Source organism: Balaenoptera acutorostrata, chromosome 4 (genome assembly GCF_949987535.1).
Source record: "Balaenoptera acutorostrata chromosome 4, mBalAcu1.1, whole genome shotgun sequence".
Classification (NCBI taxonomy): domain Eukaryota; kingdom Metazoa; phylum Chordata; class Mammalia; order Artiodactyla; family Balaenopteridae; genus Balaenoptera; species Balaenoptera acutorostrata.
In genome coordinates this window covers 80,026,121-80,046,738 of record NC_080067.1, presented here as the reverse complement: position 1 = coordinate 80,046,738, position 20,618 = coordinate 80,026,121, and the positions used below count along the sequence as shown (strand labels likewise).

General features: G+C 41.0%; 1 protein-coding gene across 2 annotated transcripts in view; it reads right to left on the bottom strand.

Moving 5' to 3' along the window:
- The window catches only part of OSBPL11 (oxysterol binding protein like 11), a 110,080-nt gene that overhangs the window by 4,736 nt on the left and 84,726 nt on the right, over window positions 1-20,618 (bottom strand). For both annotated transcript variants that reach the window (XR_009008174.1, XM_007182785.3), the window contains exon 12: window positions 2,922-3,075. Coding sequence is in view for 1 of the 2 variants with exons in the window: in XM_007182785.3 (XP_007182847.2) it covers window positions 2,922-3,075 (154 nt within the window). In the remaining variant the exon portion in view is untranslated. The remainder of the gene's footprint in view (window positions 1-2,921; window positions 3,076-20,618) is intronic.

Genomic DNA, 20,618 nt, shown 5'->3' with positions numbered 1-20,618 from the left:
ATGTCTCCTAACCACATTACAGAATGCTAGGTTTAGAAGTTAAGACGTGCCACCTGACCATCTCACTTCACAGATGAAGAAACTGAGGCTCCGAGAAGTGAAATGAGTTGTCCAACTTCACCCAGGAAGGGCAGAGTTCTTTTCAGTGCACCTTCTATATAATTACCTACATTTTACAGATGAGGAAACCGAAGTTAGAAGTGGTAAATAAACTATCCAAGGTATGACTGAGGTTCAAACTTAACACATCTGACTCCAATGTGGTCCACTATTCTGCAAAAGCCTTCCTGCTTGCATTTATATATATCTTAAGAAATTTTAAACATCCACTCAAGAGGATATGACCAATAGATCCTGATGGATGTGTAAAATCGCAAAAGAGAGGAAATGGAAGATCTAATAAATTAAATGTCAGTGAGAAATGGTCAGGAAAAGAAGGTAGGTATTATCAAATGATACTAGAAACACTTTAAATTCATCTATACTTTCTCAGGTTACTCTACCTCCTCTTTTTATATCAAGTGACTCTACTCCTCCATCTAACTAAAGCCAACTCCAAACTGGTCTGTTGGTTTGACAGCAATAATGAAAGTACCAAACAAGTGGAAAAGCTCTTGTTACTCATAACAATATGTATGAAACATCTACTAAGTGCCCAGCACTGTGTTTAGGACCACAGGGGAGACAAAATTGACTTTTCAATAACATATGACTCTTCTTAGCAAAGAGCCATACCCGATGGCAATAGCGCCAGAGTTGTTACGAACTTCGTGGTACCAGTGTCAGCTAACTACCATCCTCATCAGCCTCACCTCTCCTCTGCAGTGCTTCTTACAGCAGAGTCCATGGCCCTGTCACACACAGGATGTGACGCGGCAGCCCCAGGGGCTTAGGCAGTCAGTATATGACACGAATCTAACCCACCTGTTGTGGTACCACTGTGTCACGGCACACCATTTAGAAAGCCATCTTACATCTTACCAACTAAAGAGGCCCAAACCTGAGTCAGCATCTCCAGTCTACTGTTTCATCAGGCAGTTAGTTAAGACTATCCAGGGAAAAGAAATTCACTACTTTATTAGACAACTGCCATATCTTGCTATCACTTTCTACATCTGTCTATCCAACATCACAAAGTATAATAAAGGGATTAAGTGGTGGGTTCTTAATAATATCTGTCAAATAAAGAATACATGAGAAGTAGCATGTTTACATGTCATGTTAGTTACAAGAACCAGGAGGCCTATCTTTTAAAATTGGTTGCATCTTTTACCCATTACAGCTTCTTGCTCTCAGCCCCTAGAGTTCATTTTTAATGATTTATAGAAGTCTTCCCTTAGAAAAATTCTCCTCTTTAGAATCTGCTTCTGGTATGCTATTTTAGTGAGCTTGAAATGAAAAAAATCCAAGGTTACCAGACTATAATTTTGCATAGTAGTTACAAAGGTTTATCTTTTCATATAAAAATGAAGAGATGTAAAGTACTTTTCCTGGAATTCTTATCCATGTAAACATTTGGGGGACTTCCCTGGTGGTGCAGTGGTTAAGAATCCGCCTGTCAATGCAGGCGACACAGGTTCAAGCCGTGGTCCGGGAAGATCCCACATGCCGTGGAGCAACTAAGCCCATGTGCCACAACTACTGAGCCTGTGCTCCAGAGCCCGTGAGCCACAACTACTGAGCCCATGTGCCACAACTACTGAAGCCCGTGCGCCTAGAGCCCGTGCTCCACAACAAGAGAAGCCATCGCAATGAGAAGCCCATGCACCACAACAAAGAGTAGCCCCCACTCACTGCAACTAGAGAAAGCCAGCATGCAGCAACGAAGACCCAATGCAGCCAAAAACAAAGAAAGAAAGAAAGAAGAGGAGGGAGGGAGGGAGGGAGGGAAGGAAGGAAGGAAGGAAGGAAGGAAGGAAGGAAGAAAGAAAACAGTTGAGAAAAATTAAAGCAATGAAACTACTACAATAAACTGTGGGCTTTTAAGGGTAATCAAAATTCACAAACTGTTTTTCCAGATTCTTTCCTGACAGACCAATATTAAAATTCAATGAGTTTCCTTAGACTTGGCTATGGACAAGAAAACTTTTCTTGGCATCAGCTCTGGTCCATTATTCACCTTACTCTGAGTTCTACCAGAAAGTAATAAACAAAATAAAACAAAACCTTTAAATGTAGAAAAGACTTTAGGAATCATTTTGTCTTACCTCCAAAACTAGTGAATTAAACACTTCTACATAAGCCATGGTCTCTTACATGAGTCTAGTGATGGGGAACACATTACTATAAAATGTATGCTTGTCATTATTGGATATTTTTTATTGTTATACATTCCTTCTTATGTTAAGCTCAAAATGCTTCCTGGTAGTCTGGGCCTAGCTCAAGTCTGCTATTGGAGCTGATAAGAAACTTCTATGCGATAAGCCTAACCTGTATTCGAAGAAAGTTATAATGAATGTCTCCAATTTTCTGTTTTCCAGCCTAAACACCCCCCACATCACTCTTTTTTCCTTAAACATTGCAAAGATTCTAGTCACTCTCACTATCCTTTGTGTAGCCATTTAAGTTTTTCATGCATCCTTAAAATGTGGTCTCTGGAAGTGAACAAAGAGTTTCACTGTGGTACAAAAGGCAACAAATTGTCAATTGCATATTCTGTTATTGAGATTAAAGATTAATGTCGGTATTTTGTGGCCAATTTAAATCCCCAAATCTATTTCATCTGAACTGCTGGTAAACTATTCTACTTTGAAACTATTCTACTTTGACAAACTGTGAAAAGCTCATGAAAAAGCTCATGGTTAAGCTTGACTATTTTTAGAAATAAAGATATTTAAGTGATAATTCAAGAAAGCCTACTAAGCTAAAGTTCTCACTAAGTAGATAATGAGTTTTAGTCTGAAGACATGTAGGACATATACCTCTTTAATAAAATATTTGGTTTTCCAAGGTGTGCCTGTTTCAGTACGATGCCTTTCTTCAGTCCTCTGGCGTTCTTCCAGGGTACGTTTATGCTCTGTGGCCTTATCGATTTCAGATTCCCTCAGAGAGTCTGTCACATTTCTCCACAATCGCCTGAAATCCGAAAACCACACATTTTACATTCTTCAAAAAAGATAATTAAATAGAACTGATACCCTCAAAATTAACAGTGATTTTAATAAATTACATTTCCCGAATCAGATCTATAATTTCATGCCTATGAGTTACAAGAATGCTGACACTATGTTGCTGATGTTAATGTCCAAGATGCTGCTGCTTCTGCTTCTTTTTAAATTAAAAATAATTTATATTTTCCCAAGTTATATAACCAAGATTTTTATTTTTAAGAAACTTAGGAAACAATAAGCAAAAGGAGAAATAAATTTTTAAAAAGCTGAAATAGAAGAGACCACTTCTGCTTCTGTACGTGATTAAATAATGGGCACCAGATTTACCCTCCTGCTTTCAATCAACTACAGAACCAGACAAAATATAATGAAACAATGGTTTTCAGACATCGAACAAAAGGCAGCACAGGACAGTGACTCCTGAGAGCAGGCAAACAAATGAGGGGGGTCCTATGAGTGCTCCAACTGAGGAGTTAGAGAGTTTGCAGGCACAGCACGGGGGCAGGGCGGGGGGAGCTCAACAAACTCCAAGCCAAAGAAATCTGCCAAGACAATTCTTTGGGGAAAGTATAGTCTGTTCAACAAATGGTGCTGGGACAGCTGGATATCCCCGTGCAAAAAGGTGACCTTAGGCTCTCACCTCACAATAAAACTTAGAAGAAGATAAAAGAAAACAATGATACTCTCACCTCATCAAATAAAAACTGATTACTGAAATAAACACCATTAAGAAAATGAAAAGATGAGCAAGAGACTAGGAGACAATATTTACGAAACACACACCCAATAAAGGATCTGTGTCCAGAATTTACAAAGAACTCCTATAACACAATAAGACAACAAACAATTCAATTTAAAAAATGGGTGAAATTTATAAGCAAGCATTTTAACAAAGAAGATATACAAATGGCTAATTAGAACATAAAAACATGCTCAACATCATTAGCCAGTAGGGAAATGCAAATTAAAATCACAATGAGATACTATTTCACACCAGCTAGAATGGGCATATATATAAGACAGGCAATAACAAATGTTGATGAAGATGAGAACTGGAACCTTCGTATGTTTCTGGCAGGAATGTAAAATGATGCAGCCATTTTTGAAAATAGTTTGGCAGTTTCTTGAAAAGTTAGACATAAAACTACCACACAAACCAGGAATTCCACTCGTAGGTATTTACCCACGAGAAGTGAAAACATGTCCACACAAAGGTCTGCACAAGAATGTTCACTGCGGTATTAATCATCATAGTCCAATACTGGAAATGTCCATCAGTTGGTGAAGGGATAGACAAAATGTAGTGTCACATAATGGAATACTTTTCAGTAATAAAAAGGAATGAAATATTGATACATGTTGTACCATGAATGAACCTCAAAAACGTGCTAAGTGAAAAAAGCTAGGCATAAGAGATCACATACTGTATGATTCCATTTATTTGAAATGTCCAGACAAAGTAAAATTATAGAGACAGAAAGTAGGTTCCCTGGGACTGGGGGCAGAAACAGGGATTAACTGTCAATGGGCATGAAGGATATTATGGGAGGATCAAAGGATTCTAAAACTAATTAATGGTAAAACCTGCACCACTAAGGAAAGTTACCAAAAATCATTGAATTGTACACTTAAAACAGGTGAATTTTATGATATGTAAAATATAACTCAATAATATTTTTAAGTGGCAATTTTAATATTAAAGTGGAATTCAAAGCAAGAACTATGACCACGGATAGAGGATCATTTCATAATGGCCAAGGGTGGGGGGCAATGCAGCAAGAGGACGTGCAATCTTTTCAGGGTCAGCATTCTGGAGAAATAGAGTGTGGTTCCTATTTGCCAGGAAGCTTGAGGATGTTTCCAACAACTGTGTTACCATTCCTGAGAAAAGGGCATATAATCTTAAATGTGTATGGCCCAAACAACAGACGTTCAAATAACATGACACAAAAACTTATAGAACTATAAAGAGAAATATTCCATTAAAATCGGTAATTTCAGTAACTGATCTCAATACCTCTTCTCAACTGATAGAAAGAATGCACAGAAAATGAGTAAAGATACAGAGGACTAGAAAAATACTATTAATCCACTTGATCTAATTGACATTTACAGAATACTCTCACCTAACATCAACAGAATACACATTCCTGTCAAGTGCACACAAAACATTTACCAAGATAGAATGCATTCAGTGCTATAAAACAAATCTCAATAAATTTAAAGGATTAAAACCACACAAAGCACATTCTTTGACCAAAATGAAATTAAATTAGAAATGAATACTGAGAAGATATCTGGAAAAGCTCCAAGTATTTGGAAATTAAACAACACATTACTAAATAAGTTCAAGTCCAAAAAAGAAAGAAAGAAGAAAAACCCACAAGGGAAATCAGAAAACACATATCAAAAAGTTCAAAAGGTAGAGGCCAGATCAAGATGGCAGAATAGAAGGACGTGGAGGTCCCCTCCCCCCCCCAAACACATCAAAAATATGTGGAACAATTCTCACAAAATACCTGCTGAATGCTGGCAGAGATCTCATACAACCAAAGCTGCAAAAAAAGATCACTAAGTAGTTGGGATTGACACGTATACACTGATGTGTATAAAACTGATGACTAATAAGAACCTGCTGTATAAAAAAATAAAATTAAAAAATTTAAAAAAGGGCTTCCCTGGTGGCGCAGTGGTTGAGAATCTGCCTGCCAATGCAGGGGACACGGGTTCGAGCCCTGGTCTGGGAAGATCCCACATGCCGCGGAGCAGCTAGGCCTGTGAGCCACAACTACTGAGCCTGCGCGTCTGGAGCCTGTGCTCCGCAACAAGAGAGGCCGCGATAGTGAGAGGCCCGCGCACCGCGATGAAGAGTGGCCCCCACTTGCCGCAACTAGAAAAAGCCCTCGCACAAAAACGAAGACCCATCACAGCCATAAATAAATAAAGAATACTGGTCCAAAAAAAAAAAAAACTCATTAAAAAAAAAAGTAAAATTAGCTTATAAAAAAAAAAAAATTAAAAAAAAAAAAGGTCACTAAGTAACTGGGCAGGATGAAAGAAAAAAAAAAAAAGGAATCGGGACAAGACCTGTGCCCCTGGGAGGGAATTGTGAAAGAGGAAATGTTCACTCACCCTGGGAAACTTCTTCACTGGCAGGGAGATCAGCCGGGATGGAAAGGGAGTTTCAGAGGCTCGAAGGAGAGTGCAGTAGCCAGCTCGTGGCATGCAGAACAGAGAGAGACCTGCACAGAAGGTCCTGGCCAACTCCATGCACTCCCTAGCCCAAGATGCATGTCTGCTGGTGTGTGCAGGGGCTGGGTGCTGAAACTCAGGCTTCAGAGGACAGACCTGGGGAGCAGATTGGGGATGGCTACATGGAGACAGCCTGAAGGGGCTGGAGTGAGGCCCAAGCCACAACCAGGGGTGTGCAGAGGAAGGAGCCTGGGTCTGCCACTGAAGCCCCATTGTTAACATATGAGTGCAAAGGAAGGGGTGGGGCCCGTCACAGCAGCCTCATTCTCAGTGTGCTCACTGCAGGATGGGTCTGCCTCTATGAGTTCTGGGAGCACATAACCACACACGGAGGTGGGGCTGAAATCCGAGCCAATCCCCAGGGACTGCATGCCTTTAGAAGCAGGGCTGAGATCTGAGCGTCCCAGCAGCTGTGCGATTTGCAGATTTACGTGCTATGGGTGGCTTTGTAAACTCAGTGCCTGTGGGACATCTGAGAAGATTACTGGTGCACCCATGGCCTGGGTGGGCCTGGTGACAGCAGCTGTAGGCTATGCAGGTACACACCAGAGGTGGGGCCAGGGATCTGGGCTGACTCAGTAGCTCCCACAGTGGGTCTAGGTGTGCGACTATGGTAGTCCTGGTGCCTGACTTCAGCAGTTCTGCACCAACGGATCTGTGCTAGTGGCTTTGTGAGCACGGAGCCTGAGGGACACCTGGCCGACTGCCCGAATTTCCATGGTTGAGGCAGGGCTGAGGGCAGTGCCAAAAACCGTACTTTGTGAGCCTGCACAATGGGTGACAGGCAACACCACAGAGCTCACTTCCCAGTGGACAGCTCCAACGGAGGAATACTCAGTGGCTCCTCTCCCAGAGGACGCGCTCCAGTCCTTCCTACCTCATACCACAAATCAGAAACAGATCTGGGGGTGTCTACTCCAACAACTGGGGAGCAGGCCCTGCCCCCAGCAGGGCTGTGACACAGAGGAGACCCTGCTCAACATCCATTGCAGGCTCTGGTCACCACAACAATCACACCCCCTATCAATGGGAAACAACCAACACACACTGAGGAAAGATGTGGCAGTCATACATACTAAAGACAGCCCTTATTCCAAAAATATTAGACTCACAGAGGCTACACCAGGACATTCCCACATAAAAACAGCCCTTCAAGACCACAGTTGATTAACTGTTTCTCCTAAACTCACAGAGTCAGAGAAATACAAGTAAAATGCAGAAGCAGAGGAACCGCTCTCAATTAAAAGATCAAGAGAGTTCCCCTAAAGATGAAACAGACATCTCCAGTATACCCGATTCTGAGTTCAAAAAGGAGATAATGAAAATACTGAAGGAATTAAGAAAGGTTATAGATAGAAATGCAGATTACTGTAAAAAGGAACTAGAAACTATTAAAGAGGTACCAATTAAAATTAGAAAACTCATTTGCCAAGACAAAAGCTGAGCTTAAAGGCAATAAATAGCAAACTGGATAACTCAGAAGAATGAATAAATGATCTGCAGGGTAGAATAATGGAAATCACCCAATCAGAACAGCAGACAGAAAGACAAATTAAAAAAAAAAAAATGAAAGCAATATACGAGACCTATAGGATAATATAAAGCATGCCAATCTATGCATAATAAGGATCCCAGAAGGAGAAGAAAGAGAAAAGGGGATCAAAAATGTACTTGAGGGGCTTCCCTGGTGGCGCAGTGGTTGAGAATCTGCCTGCCAATGCAGGGGACACGGGTTTGAGCCCTGGTCTGGGAAGATCCCACATGCCGCGGAGCAACTAGGCCCGTGAGCCACAATTACTGAGCCTGCGCGTCTGGAGCCTGTGCTCCGCAACAAGAGAGGCCGCGATAGTGAGAGGCCCGCGCACCGCGATGAAGAGTGGCCCCCGCTTGCCGCAACTGGAGAAAGCCCTCGCACAGAAACGAAGACCCAACACAGCCATAAATAAATAAATAAATAGGGGCTTCCCTGGTGGCGCAGTGGTTGAGAGTCTGCCTGCCAATGCAGGGGACACGGGTTCGAGCCCTGGTCTGGGAAGATCCCACATGCCGCGGAGCAACTAGGCCCGTGAGCCACAACTACTGAGCCTGCGCGTCTGGAGCCTGTGCTCCGCAACAAGAGAGGCCGCAACAGTGAGAGGCCCGCGCACCGCGATGAAGAGTGGCTCCCACTCGCCGCAACTAGAGAAAGCCCTCGCACAGAAACGAAGACCCAACACAGCAAAAATAAATTAACTAATAAAAAAAAAAAAAAAAAAAAAAAAAAAAAAAAACTTAATAAATAAATAAATAAAAATTTAAAAAATCTTAAAAAAAAATTGAGATATAATTCATATATCATAAAATTCACCCTTTAAAAAAAAATGTACTTGAAGAAATTATGGCTGAAAATTTCCCTAATCTAAAGAAGGAAACAGTTGTGGAGGTACAGGAAGCACAGAGGGTCCCAAACAAGATGAACCCAATCAGACCTACACCAAGACATATTTTACTTAAAATGGGAAAAGTTAAAGAGAGGATTCTAAAGGCAGCAAGAGAAAAACAAAGTTAATTAACAAGGGAACCTCCATAGACTATCAGCTGATTTCTTTACAGAAACACTGCAGGCCAGAAGACAGTAGCAAGATATATTCAAAGTTTTGAAAGGGAAAAAGGTGCAACCTAGGATACTCCACCCAGCAAGATTATCATTTAGAATAGAAGGAGAGATAAAGAATTTCTTAGACAATCAAAAACAAAAAGAATACAGTAATACTAAACCTATCCTAAAAGAACATTGAAAGATCGTCTCCAAACAGAAGAGCAGCAAGAATCTACAGCAAAGAGAAAATCACAATTGGAAAGTAAATCACTTAAATAAACCAGTACACAGATGAAAAAGTTTTTTTTTTTTGGAAAGCGATGATAACTACAATGAAGAGCAAAAGGATAAACACGAAGATGTAAAAGAGGACATCAAATTCATAATACATGGGAGAGAAGAGTAAGAAAATGCAGATTTTTTTTTTTTAAAGACTGTGTTTGAGCCTATATGACTACCAGTCTAAAGCAAGTAGATATAGTAATGGGCTAACAAACTTTAAAACCAGGGTAACCACAAATCAAAAACACACAATATATTCACAAAAGCCAAAAAGAAGAGCACACAAGCATAATACAAAAGAAAACCACCAAACCACAAAAGGAAAAAGGAACAAAGAAGAAATACAACATCAACTGGAACACAAGGTTCAAAATGGCAATAAATACATATCTATCAATAATCATCTTGAATGTTAATGGACTAAATGCTCCAATCAAAAGACACAATGGGGACTTCGCTGTTGATCCAGTGGTTAAGACTCCGCGCTCCCACTGCAGGGTGTGCGGGTTCAATCCCTGGTTAGGGAACTAATATCCCACAGGCTGCACAGTGCAGCCAAAAAAGAAAAAAAAAAAAAAAAAAAAAAAGGACAGAGTGGGAAAAAAAAAAGACAGAGTGGCAGATTGGATAAAAAAACAAGAGACCCCCTTTAGGGCAAAGGACACACATAGATTGAAAGTGAGGGGATGGAAAAAATAATTCATGCAAATGGAAATGACAAGAAAGCAGGGAGAGCAATACTCAGACAAAAAAGACTCGGACTTCCCTGGTGGCTCAGTGGTTAAGAATCCGCCTGCCAATGCAGGGAACAGGGGTTCAAGCCCTGGTCCAGGAAGATCCCACATGCTGCGGAGCAACTAAGCCCGGGTGCCACAACTACTGAGCCTGCGCTCTACAGCCTGCGAGCCACAACTACTGAGCCCGTGGGCCACAACTATTGAAGCCCGTGTGCCTAGAGCCTGTGCTCCACAGCAAGAGAAGCCACCACAATGAGAAGCCTGCGCACCACAACGAGGAGTAGCCCCTGCTCACCACAACTAGAGAAAGCCCGCACACAGCAACAAAGACCCAATGCAACCAAAAATAAATAAATAAATAAGTAAATTTATTTTTAAAAAAAAGACTTTAAAACAAAGGCCATAAAAAAACAAAAAGAAGGACACTATATAATGGTAAAATGATCAAGACAAGAAGAGGATATTAAACTTGTTAACATATATGCACGTGATATAGGAGCACCTAAATACAAAAGACAAATATTAACAGAAATAAAGGGAGAAACTGACGGGAATACAATAATAGTAGGAGACTTTAACACCTCACTCACATCAGTGGACAGATCTTCCAGACAGAAAATCAATAACGCAACAGAGATCCTAAATGATACAATAGAACAGTTAGACTTAATTGATATTTTCATCCAAAAAAAACCAGAACACACATTCTTTTCAAGTGCACATGGAACATTCTCTAGGATTGACCACATACTAGGAAACAAAACAAACCTCAACAAATTTGAGAAAAGAAATTATTTGAAGGGCTTCCCTGGTGGCACAGTGGTTAAGAATCTGCCTGCGAATGCAGAGGACACGGGTTCGAGCCCTGGTCCGGGAAGATCCCACATGCCGCAGAGCAACTAAGCCTGTGTGCCACACCTACTGAGCCTGCGCTCTAGAACCCATGAGTCACAACTACTGAGCCCACGGGCCAGAACTACTGAAGCCTATGCACCTAGAGCCTGTGCTCTGCAACAAGAGAAGCCTGCACACTGCAACAAAGAGTAGCCCCTGCTCGCCGTAACTAGAGAAAGCCCGCATGCAGCAACGAAGACCCAATGCAGCCAATAAATAAATAAATAAATAAATAAATAAATAAATAAATAAATTTACAACTAAATAAATAATTTCAAGCATCTTTTCTCACCACAACATCATGAAACTAGAAATCAACCACAGAAAGAGAAATAAGAAAAAAAAAAAGGTTACATGGAGACTAAATAACATGCTACTAAGAAACCAGTAGGTCAGGGCAGAGTCAAAGGTGGTGGCAGGGGAGGATGCGGAGTTCACATCTCCCCACAACTAGGATGCCTGTTAGATGCTGGTGGGGGTCCTCGACACCCAAGGACACGGGAGGAACCCCCTGAGTGACCAGGTAGGATGAGGGGGGGAGTAAGAGGGGAGGAAAAGTGGAGGCTGGACAGCACCGGGCACCTGAGGGGTGGCTGGGATTGGGGAGAGGTTCCCACTCCTGGAAGGACCCTCGGGAGCTCGGAGGATCGGCGGGGAGCATGCCTAGCATCTCTGCTGCCCAATCAGGCCCCGGGAAGCCTGCAGGGCTCCTAGGCAGGGTCCTCGGCCCTCCCAGGCCCCTTCCGGGCGGTGTTGGTCCTAGGGGCGCAGGAGAGAGGTGGGGGAGAAGAGGAGAGGTGGGAGGGAGGGGCCCTCCAAGACCGGAGGATCAGGGGAGGCGCAGAGGGTGTTTCCCCCACCCACTTGGGCCCTGGGAAGCCTGCTGGGCTCCCAGGCCTGGTCCTCTGCCCTCCAAGGCCCCCTCTGGCTGTGGGGGTCCTAGGGGCGTAGGAGGGAGGGAGGAGGGGGGAAGAGGAGGAGAGGCAGATGTGGGGGACCATCTGGGGCCAGGGGATTAGGGGAGGGGCCACGGGAGTTTCCCTGCCCACTCAGCCCTGGGAAGCCTGTTGGGCTTCCAGGTCTGGTCCCCTGCCTTCCAGGGTCCCCTCTGGCTGCGTGGGTCACAGGGACATAGGAGGGAGGGAGGGGGGAGAAGAAGAAGAGATGCCAACGAGAAGGGGCCCACCGGGATCGCAGGATCGGGGTGGGGGGGGAACACGCCTAGTGTTTCCCCCACCCACTTGGGCCCAGTGAGCCTGCTGGGATCCTAGACCTGGTCTTCTGCCCTCCAAGGCCAGAGGCATGCCTAAGCCCCACCCACATCCCCTCAGGGCCTTTTCCTAAGCACAGGCCCCACCCACCACCTAAACCCCACCCCTGCCTAAGCCCCGCCCCCCAAGCCAAGGCCTTCTCAGGCTTTTTTTTTTTTTTCTTTTACTATTGTGGTTCTTTTTTACATTCAGGTCATTGTTTCATCTGTATTTTTATTTTTTATCCTTTCTAACATCTGTTAGTTTTCTAATCTAATTTTATTTTTTTACTCTTTGTTATTGTTCTGCTCCATTTTTTCTTTTCTTTTTCTTTTTTTTTTTTTGCCACCCCACACGGCTTGCAGGATCTTGGTTCATGAGCCGGGGGTTGGGACAGAGATCCTGCAGTGGGAGCTACGAGTCCAAACCACTGGAATAACAAAGAACCTCAGACCCCAGGGAATATGCATCAGAGTGAGGTCCCCCAGAGGTCCTCATCTCGGCACCAAGACCCAGCTCTACCCAACAGCGTACAAACTCCAGTGCTGGAAGCCTCAGGCCAAACAACCAGTAAGACAGGAACACAATCCCACCCATCAAAAAAAAAAAAAAAAGAGACACAACAAAAAAATATGTCACAGATGAAGGAGCAAGGTAAAAACCTATAAGACCAAATAAATGAAGAGGAAATAGGCAACCTACCTGAAAAAGAATTCAGAGTAATGATAGTAAAGATGATCCAGAATCTCGGAAATAGAATGGAGGCACAGACTGAGAAAATACAAGAAATGTTTAACAAATATCTAGAAGAACTAAAGAACAAACAGAAATGAACAACACAATAACAGAAATGAAAAATACACTAGGAGACAATAACAGAATAACTGAGGCAGAAGAACGAATAAGTGAGCTGGAAGACAGAAGGGTGGAAATAACTGCCGAGGAGCAGAAAAAACAAAAAGAATGAAAAGAATTGAAGACAATCTCAGAGACCTCTGGGACAACACTAAATGCACCAACATTCGAAATATAGGGGTCCCAGAAGAAGAAAAGAAAAAGAAAGGATCTGAGAAAATATTTGAAGAGATTATAGTGGAAAACTTCCCTAACATGGGAAAGGAAATAGTCACCCAAGTTCAGGAAGCACAGACAGTCCCATACAGGATAAACCCTAGGAGAAACACACCACGTCACATATTAATCAAACTAACAAAAATTAAATTCAAGGAAAAAATATTAAAAGCAGCAAGGGAAAAGCAAAAAATAACATACAAAGGAATCACCATGAGGTTATCAGCTGATTTTTCAGCAGAAACTTTCCAGGCCAGAAGGGAGTGGCAGGATATAATTAAAGTGATGAAAGAGGGGCTTCCCTGGTGGCGCAGTGGTTAAGAATCTGCCTGCCAATACAAGGGACACGGGATCGAGCTCTGGTCCAGGAAGATCCCACATGCCGTGTAGCAACTAAGCCCGTGCGCCACAACTACTGAGCCTGCAAGCCACAACTACTGAAGCCTGCACACCTAGAGACCGTGCTCCACAACAAGAGAAGCCACCGCAATGAGAAGCCTGCGCACCGCAATGAAGAGTAGCCCCTGCTCACTGCAACTAGAGAAAGCCCGTGCGGAGCAACAGAGACCCAACTCAGTCATAAACAAACAAACAAACAAACAAAAAAATAAAAGCAAAAACTGATGAAAGAGAAAAACGTACAAGCAAGATTACTCTACTTAGCAAGGATCTCATTCAGATTCAACAGAGAAATCAAAAGCTTTCAGACAAGCAAAAGCTAAGAGAATTCAGTGCCACCAAACCAGCTTTACAACAAATGTTAAAGGAACTTCTCTAGGCAGGAAACACAAGAGAAGAAAAAGACCCATAAAAGCAAACCCAAAACAATTAAGAAAATGGTAATAGGAACATACATGTCAATAATAACCTTGAATGTAAATAGATTAAGTGCTCAAACCAAGACACAGACTGGCTAAATGGATACAAAAACAAGACCCATATACATGCTGTCTACAATAGACCCGCTTCAGACCTAGGGACACATGCAGACTGAAAGCGAAGGAATGGAAAAAGATATTCCATGAAAATGGAAATCAAAATAAAGGGGGAATAGCTATACTCGTAACAGATAAAATAGACTTTAAAATAAAGACTGCTACAAGAGATAAGGAAGGACACTACAAAATGATCAAGGGATCAATCCAAGAAGATTATATAATTATAATAATAAATATTTATATTATAAATAATATTTATGCACCCAACAAAGGAGCACCTCAATACATAAGGCAAATGCTAACAACCATAAAAGGGGAAATCAACAGTAACACAATAAGAGTAGGTGACTTTAACACCCCACTTATACCAACGAACAGATCATCCAAACAGAAAATAAATAAGGAAACACAAGCTTTAAATGACATAATAGACCAGATAGATTTAATGGATATTTATAGGACACTCCACCCAAAAGTGGCAGAATACACTTTCTTCTCAAGTGCACACAGAACATTCTCCAGGCTAGATCACATCATGGGTCATAACTCAAGCCTTGGAAAATTTAAGAAAGTTGAAATCATACCAAGCATCTTTTCTGACCACAATGCTATGAGATTGGAAATCAATTACAGGAAAAAAACTGTAAAAAACACAAATACATGGAGGCTAAATAGTGTACTACTACATAACCAAGAAATCACTGAAGAAATCAAAGAAGAAATAAAAAAATACATAGAAACAAATGACAACGAAAACAGGACCCAAAACCTATGGAACACAGCAAAAGCAGTTCTAAGAGGGAAGTTTATAGCAATTCAATATCACCTCAAGAAGCAAGAAAAATCTCAAATAAACAATCTAACCTTACACCTAAAGCAACTGGAGAAAGAAGAACAAAGAAAACCCAAAGTCAGTAGAAGGAATGATATCATAAAGATCAGAGTAGAAATAAATGAAATAGAAATGAAGAAAACAATAGCAAAGATCAATACAACTAAAAGTTGGTTCTCTGAGAAGATAAACAAAATTGATAAACCTTTAGCCAGACTCATCAAGAAAAAAAGAGAGTGGATGCAAATCGATAAAATTAGAAATGAAAAAGGAGAAATCAAAACAGACACCACAGAAATACAAAGGATTATAAGAGACTACTACAAAGAACTATATGCCAATAAAATGGACAACCACGAAGAAATGGACAAATTCTTAGAAAGGTACAATTTTCTAAGACTGAACCAGGAAGAATTAGAAATATAAACAGACTTATCACAAGTAATGAAATTGAAACTGTATTAAAAATCTTCCAACAAACAAAAGTCCAGGACCAGATGGCTTCACAGGTGAATTCTATCAAACATTTTGAGAAGAGCTAACACCAATCCTTCTCAAACACTTCCAAAAAATTGCAGAGGGAGGAACACTCCCAAATTCATTCTATGAAGCCACCATCACCCTCATAGCAAAACCAGACAAAGATATTACAAAAAAAAAAAATAATTACAGACCAATATCAGTGATGAACGTAGATGCAAAACTCCTCAACAAAATACTAGCAAACAGAATCCAACAGCACATTAAAAGGATCATACACCATGATCAAGTGGGATTTATCCCAGGAATGCAAGGATTCTTCAGTATACGCAAATCAATCAATGTGATACACCATATTAACAAATTAAGGAATAAAAACCATATGATCATCTCAATAGATGCAGAAAAAGCTTTTGACAAAATTCAACACCCCATTTATGATAAAAACTCTCCAGAAAATGGGTATAGAGGGAACCTACCTCAACATAATAAGGGCCATATACGACAAACCCACAGCAAACATCATACTCAATGGTGAAAAACCAAAACCATTTCCACTAAGATCAGGAACAAGACAAGGATGTCCACTCTCACTACTATTATTCAACATAGTTTTGGAAGTCCTAGCCATGGCAATCAGAGAAGAAAAAGAAATAAAAGGAATACAAATTGGAAAAGAAGAAGTAAAACTGTCACTGTTTGCAGATGACATGATACTATGCATAGAAAATCCTAAAGATGCCACCAGAAAACTACTAGAACTAATTAATGAACTTGGTAAGGTTGCAGGATGCAAAATTAATGCACAGAAATCTCTGGCATTCCTATACACTAACAATGAAAAATCAGAAAGAGAAATTAAAGAAACAATCCCATTTACCATTGCAACAAAAAGAATAAAATATTGAGGAATAAACCTACCTAAGGAGGCAAAAGACTTGTACTTAGGAAACTATAAAACACTGATGAAAGAAATCAAAGGTGACATAAACAGATGGAGAAATATACCATGTTCTTGGATTGGAAGAATCAATATTGTGAAAATGACTATACTACCCAAAGCAAACTACAGATTCAGTGCAATCCCTATCAAACTACCAATGGCATTTTTCACAGAACTAGAACAAAAAACTTTACAATTCGTATGGGAACACAAAAGACCCCGAATAGCCAAAGCAATTTTGAGAAAGAAAAACAGAGCTGGAGGAATCAGGCTACCTGACTTCAAACTATACTACAAAGCTACAGTAATCAAGACAATATGATATTGGCACAAAAACAGAAGTATAGATCAATGGTACAGGATAGAAAGCCCAGAGATAAACCCACGCACATATGGTCACCTAATTTATGACAAATGAGGCAAGAACATACAATGGAGAAAAGACAGCCTCTTCAATAAGTGATGTTGGGGGACTTCCCTGGTGGCACAGTGGTTAAGAATCTGCCTGCCAATGCAGGGGACATGGGTTCGAGTCCTGGTCTGGGAAGATCCCACATGTCACGGAGCAACTAAGCCCGTGAGCCACAACTACTGAGCCTGCGCTCTAGAGCCCACGAGCCACAACTACTGAGACTGTGTGCCACAACTACTGAAACCCATGCGCCTAGAGCCCATGCTCTGCAACAAGACAAGCCACCGCAATGAGAAGCCTGTGCACTGCAACGAAGAGTAGGCCCTGCTTGCCGCAACTAGAGAAAGCCTGTGCACATCAACGAAGCCCCAATGCAGCCAAAAATAAAAAAAGTGGTGCTGGACAAACTGGACAGCTACATGTAAAAGAATGAAATTAGAACACCACCTAACACCGCACACAAAAATAAACTCCAAATAGATTAAAGACCTAAACGTAAGGCTGGACACTATAAAACTCTTAGAGGAAAACATAGGAAAAATACTCTTTGACATAAACCACAGCAAGATCTTTTTTGACCTACCTCCTAGAGTAATGAAAATAATAACAAAAATAAACAAATGGGATCTAATTAAACTTAAAAGCTTTTGCAGAGCAAAGGAAACCATAAACAAGATGAAAAGACAGCCCTCAGAATGGGAGAAAATATTTGCAAATAAAGCAATGGACAAAGGATTAATCTCCAAAATATACAAACAGCTCATGGAGCACAATATCAAAACAACAAACAACCCAATTAAAAAATGGGCAGAAGACCTAAATAGACATTTCATCAAAGAAGAAATACAGATGGCTAAGAAGCACATGAAAAGATGCTCAGCATCATTAATTATTAGAGAAATGTAAATCAAAACTACAACGAGGTATCACCTCACAGTGGTCAGAATGCCCATCATGAAAAAATCTACAAACAGGACTTCCCTGGTGGCGCAGTGGTTGAGAATCTGCCTGCCAATGCAGGGGACATGGGTTAGATCCCTGGTCTGGGAAGATCCCACATGCCGCGAAGCAATCAAGCCTGTGCACCACAACTACCGCTCCTGAGCTCTAGAGCCGGCGAGCCAAAACTACTGAGCACACATGTCACAACTACTGAAGCCTGCGCACCTAGAGCCCATGCTCCACAACAAGAGAAGCCACTGCAATGAGAAGCCTGCACACTGCAACAAAGAGTAGCCCTTGCTCACCGCAACTAGAGAAAGCCTACATGCAGCAACAAAGACCAAACGCAGCCAAAAATAAATAAATAAATAAATAAATAAATAAATTTATTTAAAAAAAATCTACAAACAATAAATGCTGGAGAGGGTGTGGAGAAAAGGGAACCATGTTGCACTGTTGGTGGGAATATAAATTGATACAGCCATTATGGAGAACAGTATGGACGTTCCTTAAAAAACTAAAAATAGAACTACCATATGACCCAGCAATCCCACTACTGGGCATATACCCTGAGAAAACCATAATTCAAAAAGAGTCATGTACCACAATGTTCATTGCAGCTCTATTTACAATAGCCAGGACACGGAAACAACCTAAATGTCCAAAAATAGATGAATGGATAAAGAAGATGTGCTACATATATACAGTGGAATATTACTCAGCCATAAAGAGGAATGGAATTGGGTCATTTGTAGAGATGTGGATGGACAAAGAGTCTGTCATAGAGAGTGAAGTTAAGCCAGAAAGAGAAAAACAAATGTCACATATTAACGCATATATGTGGAATCTAGAAAAATGGTACAGATGAACCTATTTTTAGGGCAGGAATAGAGACAGAGATGTAGAGAATGGACATGTGGACACAGTGGGGGAAGGGGAGGGTGGGACGAACTGGGAGATTAGGTTTGACATAAATACACTACCATGTGCAAAATAGATAGCTAGTGGGAACCTGCTGTAAAGCACAGGGAGCTCAGCTCGGTGCTCTGTGATGACCTAGATGTGGGGGAAGTGGGGGAGGGAGGTCCAAGAGGGAGGGGATATAGGTATACATATAGCTGATTCACAACATTGTACAGCAGAAAGTAACACAACATTGTAAAGCCATTTTACTTCAATAAAAAAAAAAGAAAAAAAGAAACCAATGGGTCAATGATGAAATCAGAGAGGAAATTTAAAAACACCTTGAGACAAATGACAATAAAAACACAACCATACAAAATCTATGGGACGCAGCAAAAGCAGTTCTTAGAGGGAAGTTCACAGTAATAGAGGCCTTCCTCAAAAAACAAGAAAAATCTCAAATAAATAACCTAACCTACTATCTAAAAGAATTAGAAAAAGAAGAACAAACAAAACCTAAAGTCAGCAGAAGGAAGGAAATAATAAAGGTCAGAGCAGAAATAAATAAAATAGAGATTAAAAAAACAATAGAGAAAAATCAATAAAACCAAGAGCTGGCTCTTTGAAAGGGCAAACAAAATCGACAATCCTCTGGCCAGGCTCACCAAGAAGAAAAGAGAGAGGACCCAAATAAACAAAATAAGAAATGAAAGAGGAGAAATAACAACTGATACCACAGAAATAAAAAAAAAAACCATAAGAGAATACCATAAATAATTATATGCCAACAAACTGGACAACCTAGAAAGAACAGACAAGTTTCTTTTCTTTTTTTATTCAAACAGAAAGTCACAAAAATAATCATCCTCATCATTTCACTCAGTCCCATGTAATTAATTTTTTTTTCATCTTGATCTTTTGTTAGCATTTTTATGAATTCATCAGTTTTCCATCAGAGTTCTGAAAATGCTTATTCATTCAGTTCAGCAGTATCAGACAAGTTTCTAAAAACATACAGCCCACCAAAACTGAATTGAAAAACAGATAATTTGAACACAGCAATCACGAGAAGTAAAATAGAGTCTGTAATTTTTAAAAAAAATCCCAGCAAACGAAAGTCCAGGGCCAGATGGCTTCACTGGGAAATTCCACCTAACATACAAAGAAGAACTTATACTGATCCTTCTCAAACTCTTCCAAAAGATGGAAGAGGAGGGAACACTCCCAGTCATTCTATGAAGCCACCATCACCCTGACACCAAAACCAGACAAAAATAAAAAAGAAAATTACAAGCCATGCCAGTATCTTTGATGAAGACCTAAACAGACATTTCTCCAAAGAAGACAAACAGATGGCCAATAGGCACATGAAAAGATGCTCAACATCACTAATTATTAGAGAAATGCAAATCAAAACTACAATGAGGGGCTTCCCCGGTGGTGCAGTGGTTGAGAATCCGCCTGCCAATTCAGGGGACATGGGTTCGATCCCTGGTCCGGGAAGATCCCACATGCCGCAGAGCAACTAAGCTCGTGTGCCACAACTACTGAGCCTGTGCTCTAGAGCCCATGAGCCACAACTACTGAGCCTGCATGCCACAACTACTGAAGCCCGCGCGCCTAGAGCCCATGCTCCACAATGAGAGAAGCCACTGCAATGAAGAAGCCTGCGCACCGCAACGAAGAGTAGCCCCCGCTCGCTGCAACTAGAGAAAGCCCGCGCGCAGCAACGAAGACCCAACACAGCCAAAAATAAATAAACAAATAAAATAAATTAAAAAAAAAAAAACTACAATGAGGTATCACCTCACACCGGTCAGAATGGCCATCATCAAAAAGTCTACAAATAATAAATGTTGGAGAGGGTGTAGAGCAAAGGGAACCCTCCTATACTGTTGGTGGGAATGTAAACTGGTGCTGCAACTATGGAAAACAATATGAAGTGTTTTTTTTTTTTATGTGGACCATTTTTAAAATCTTTATTGAATTTGTTA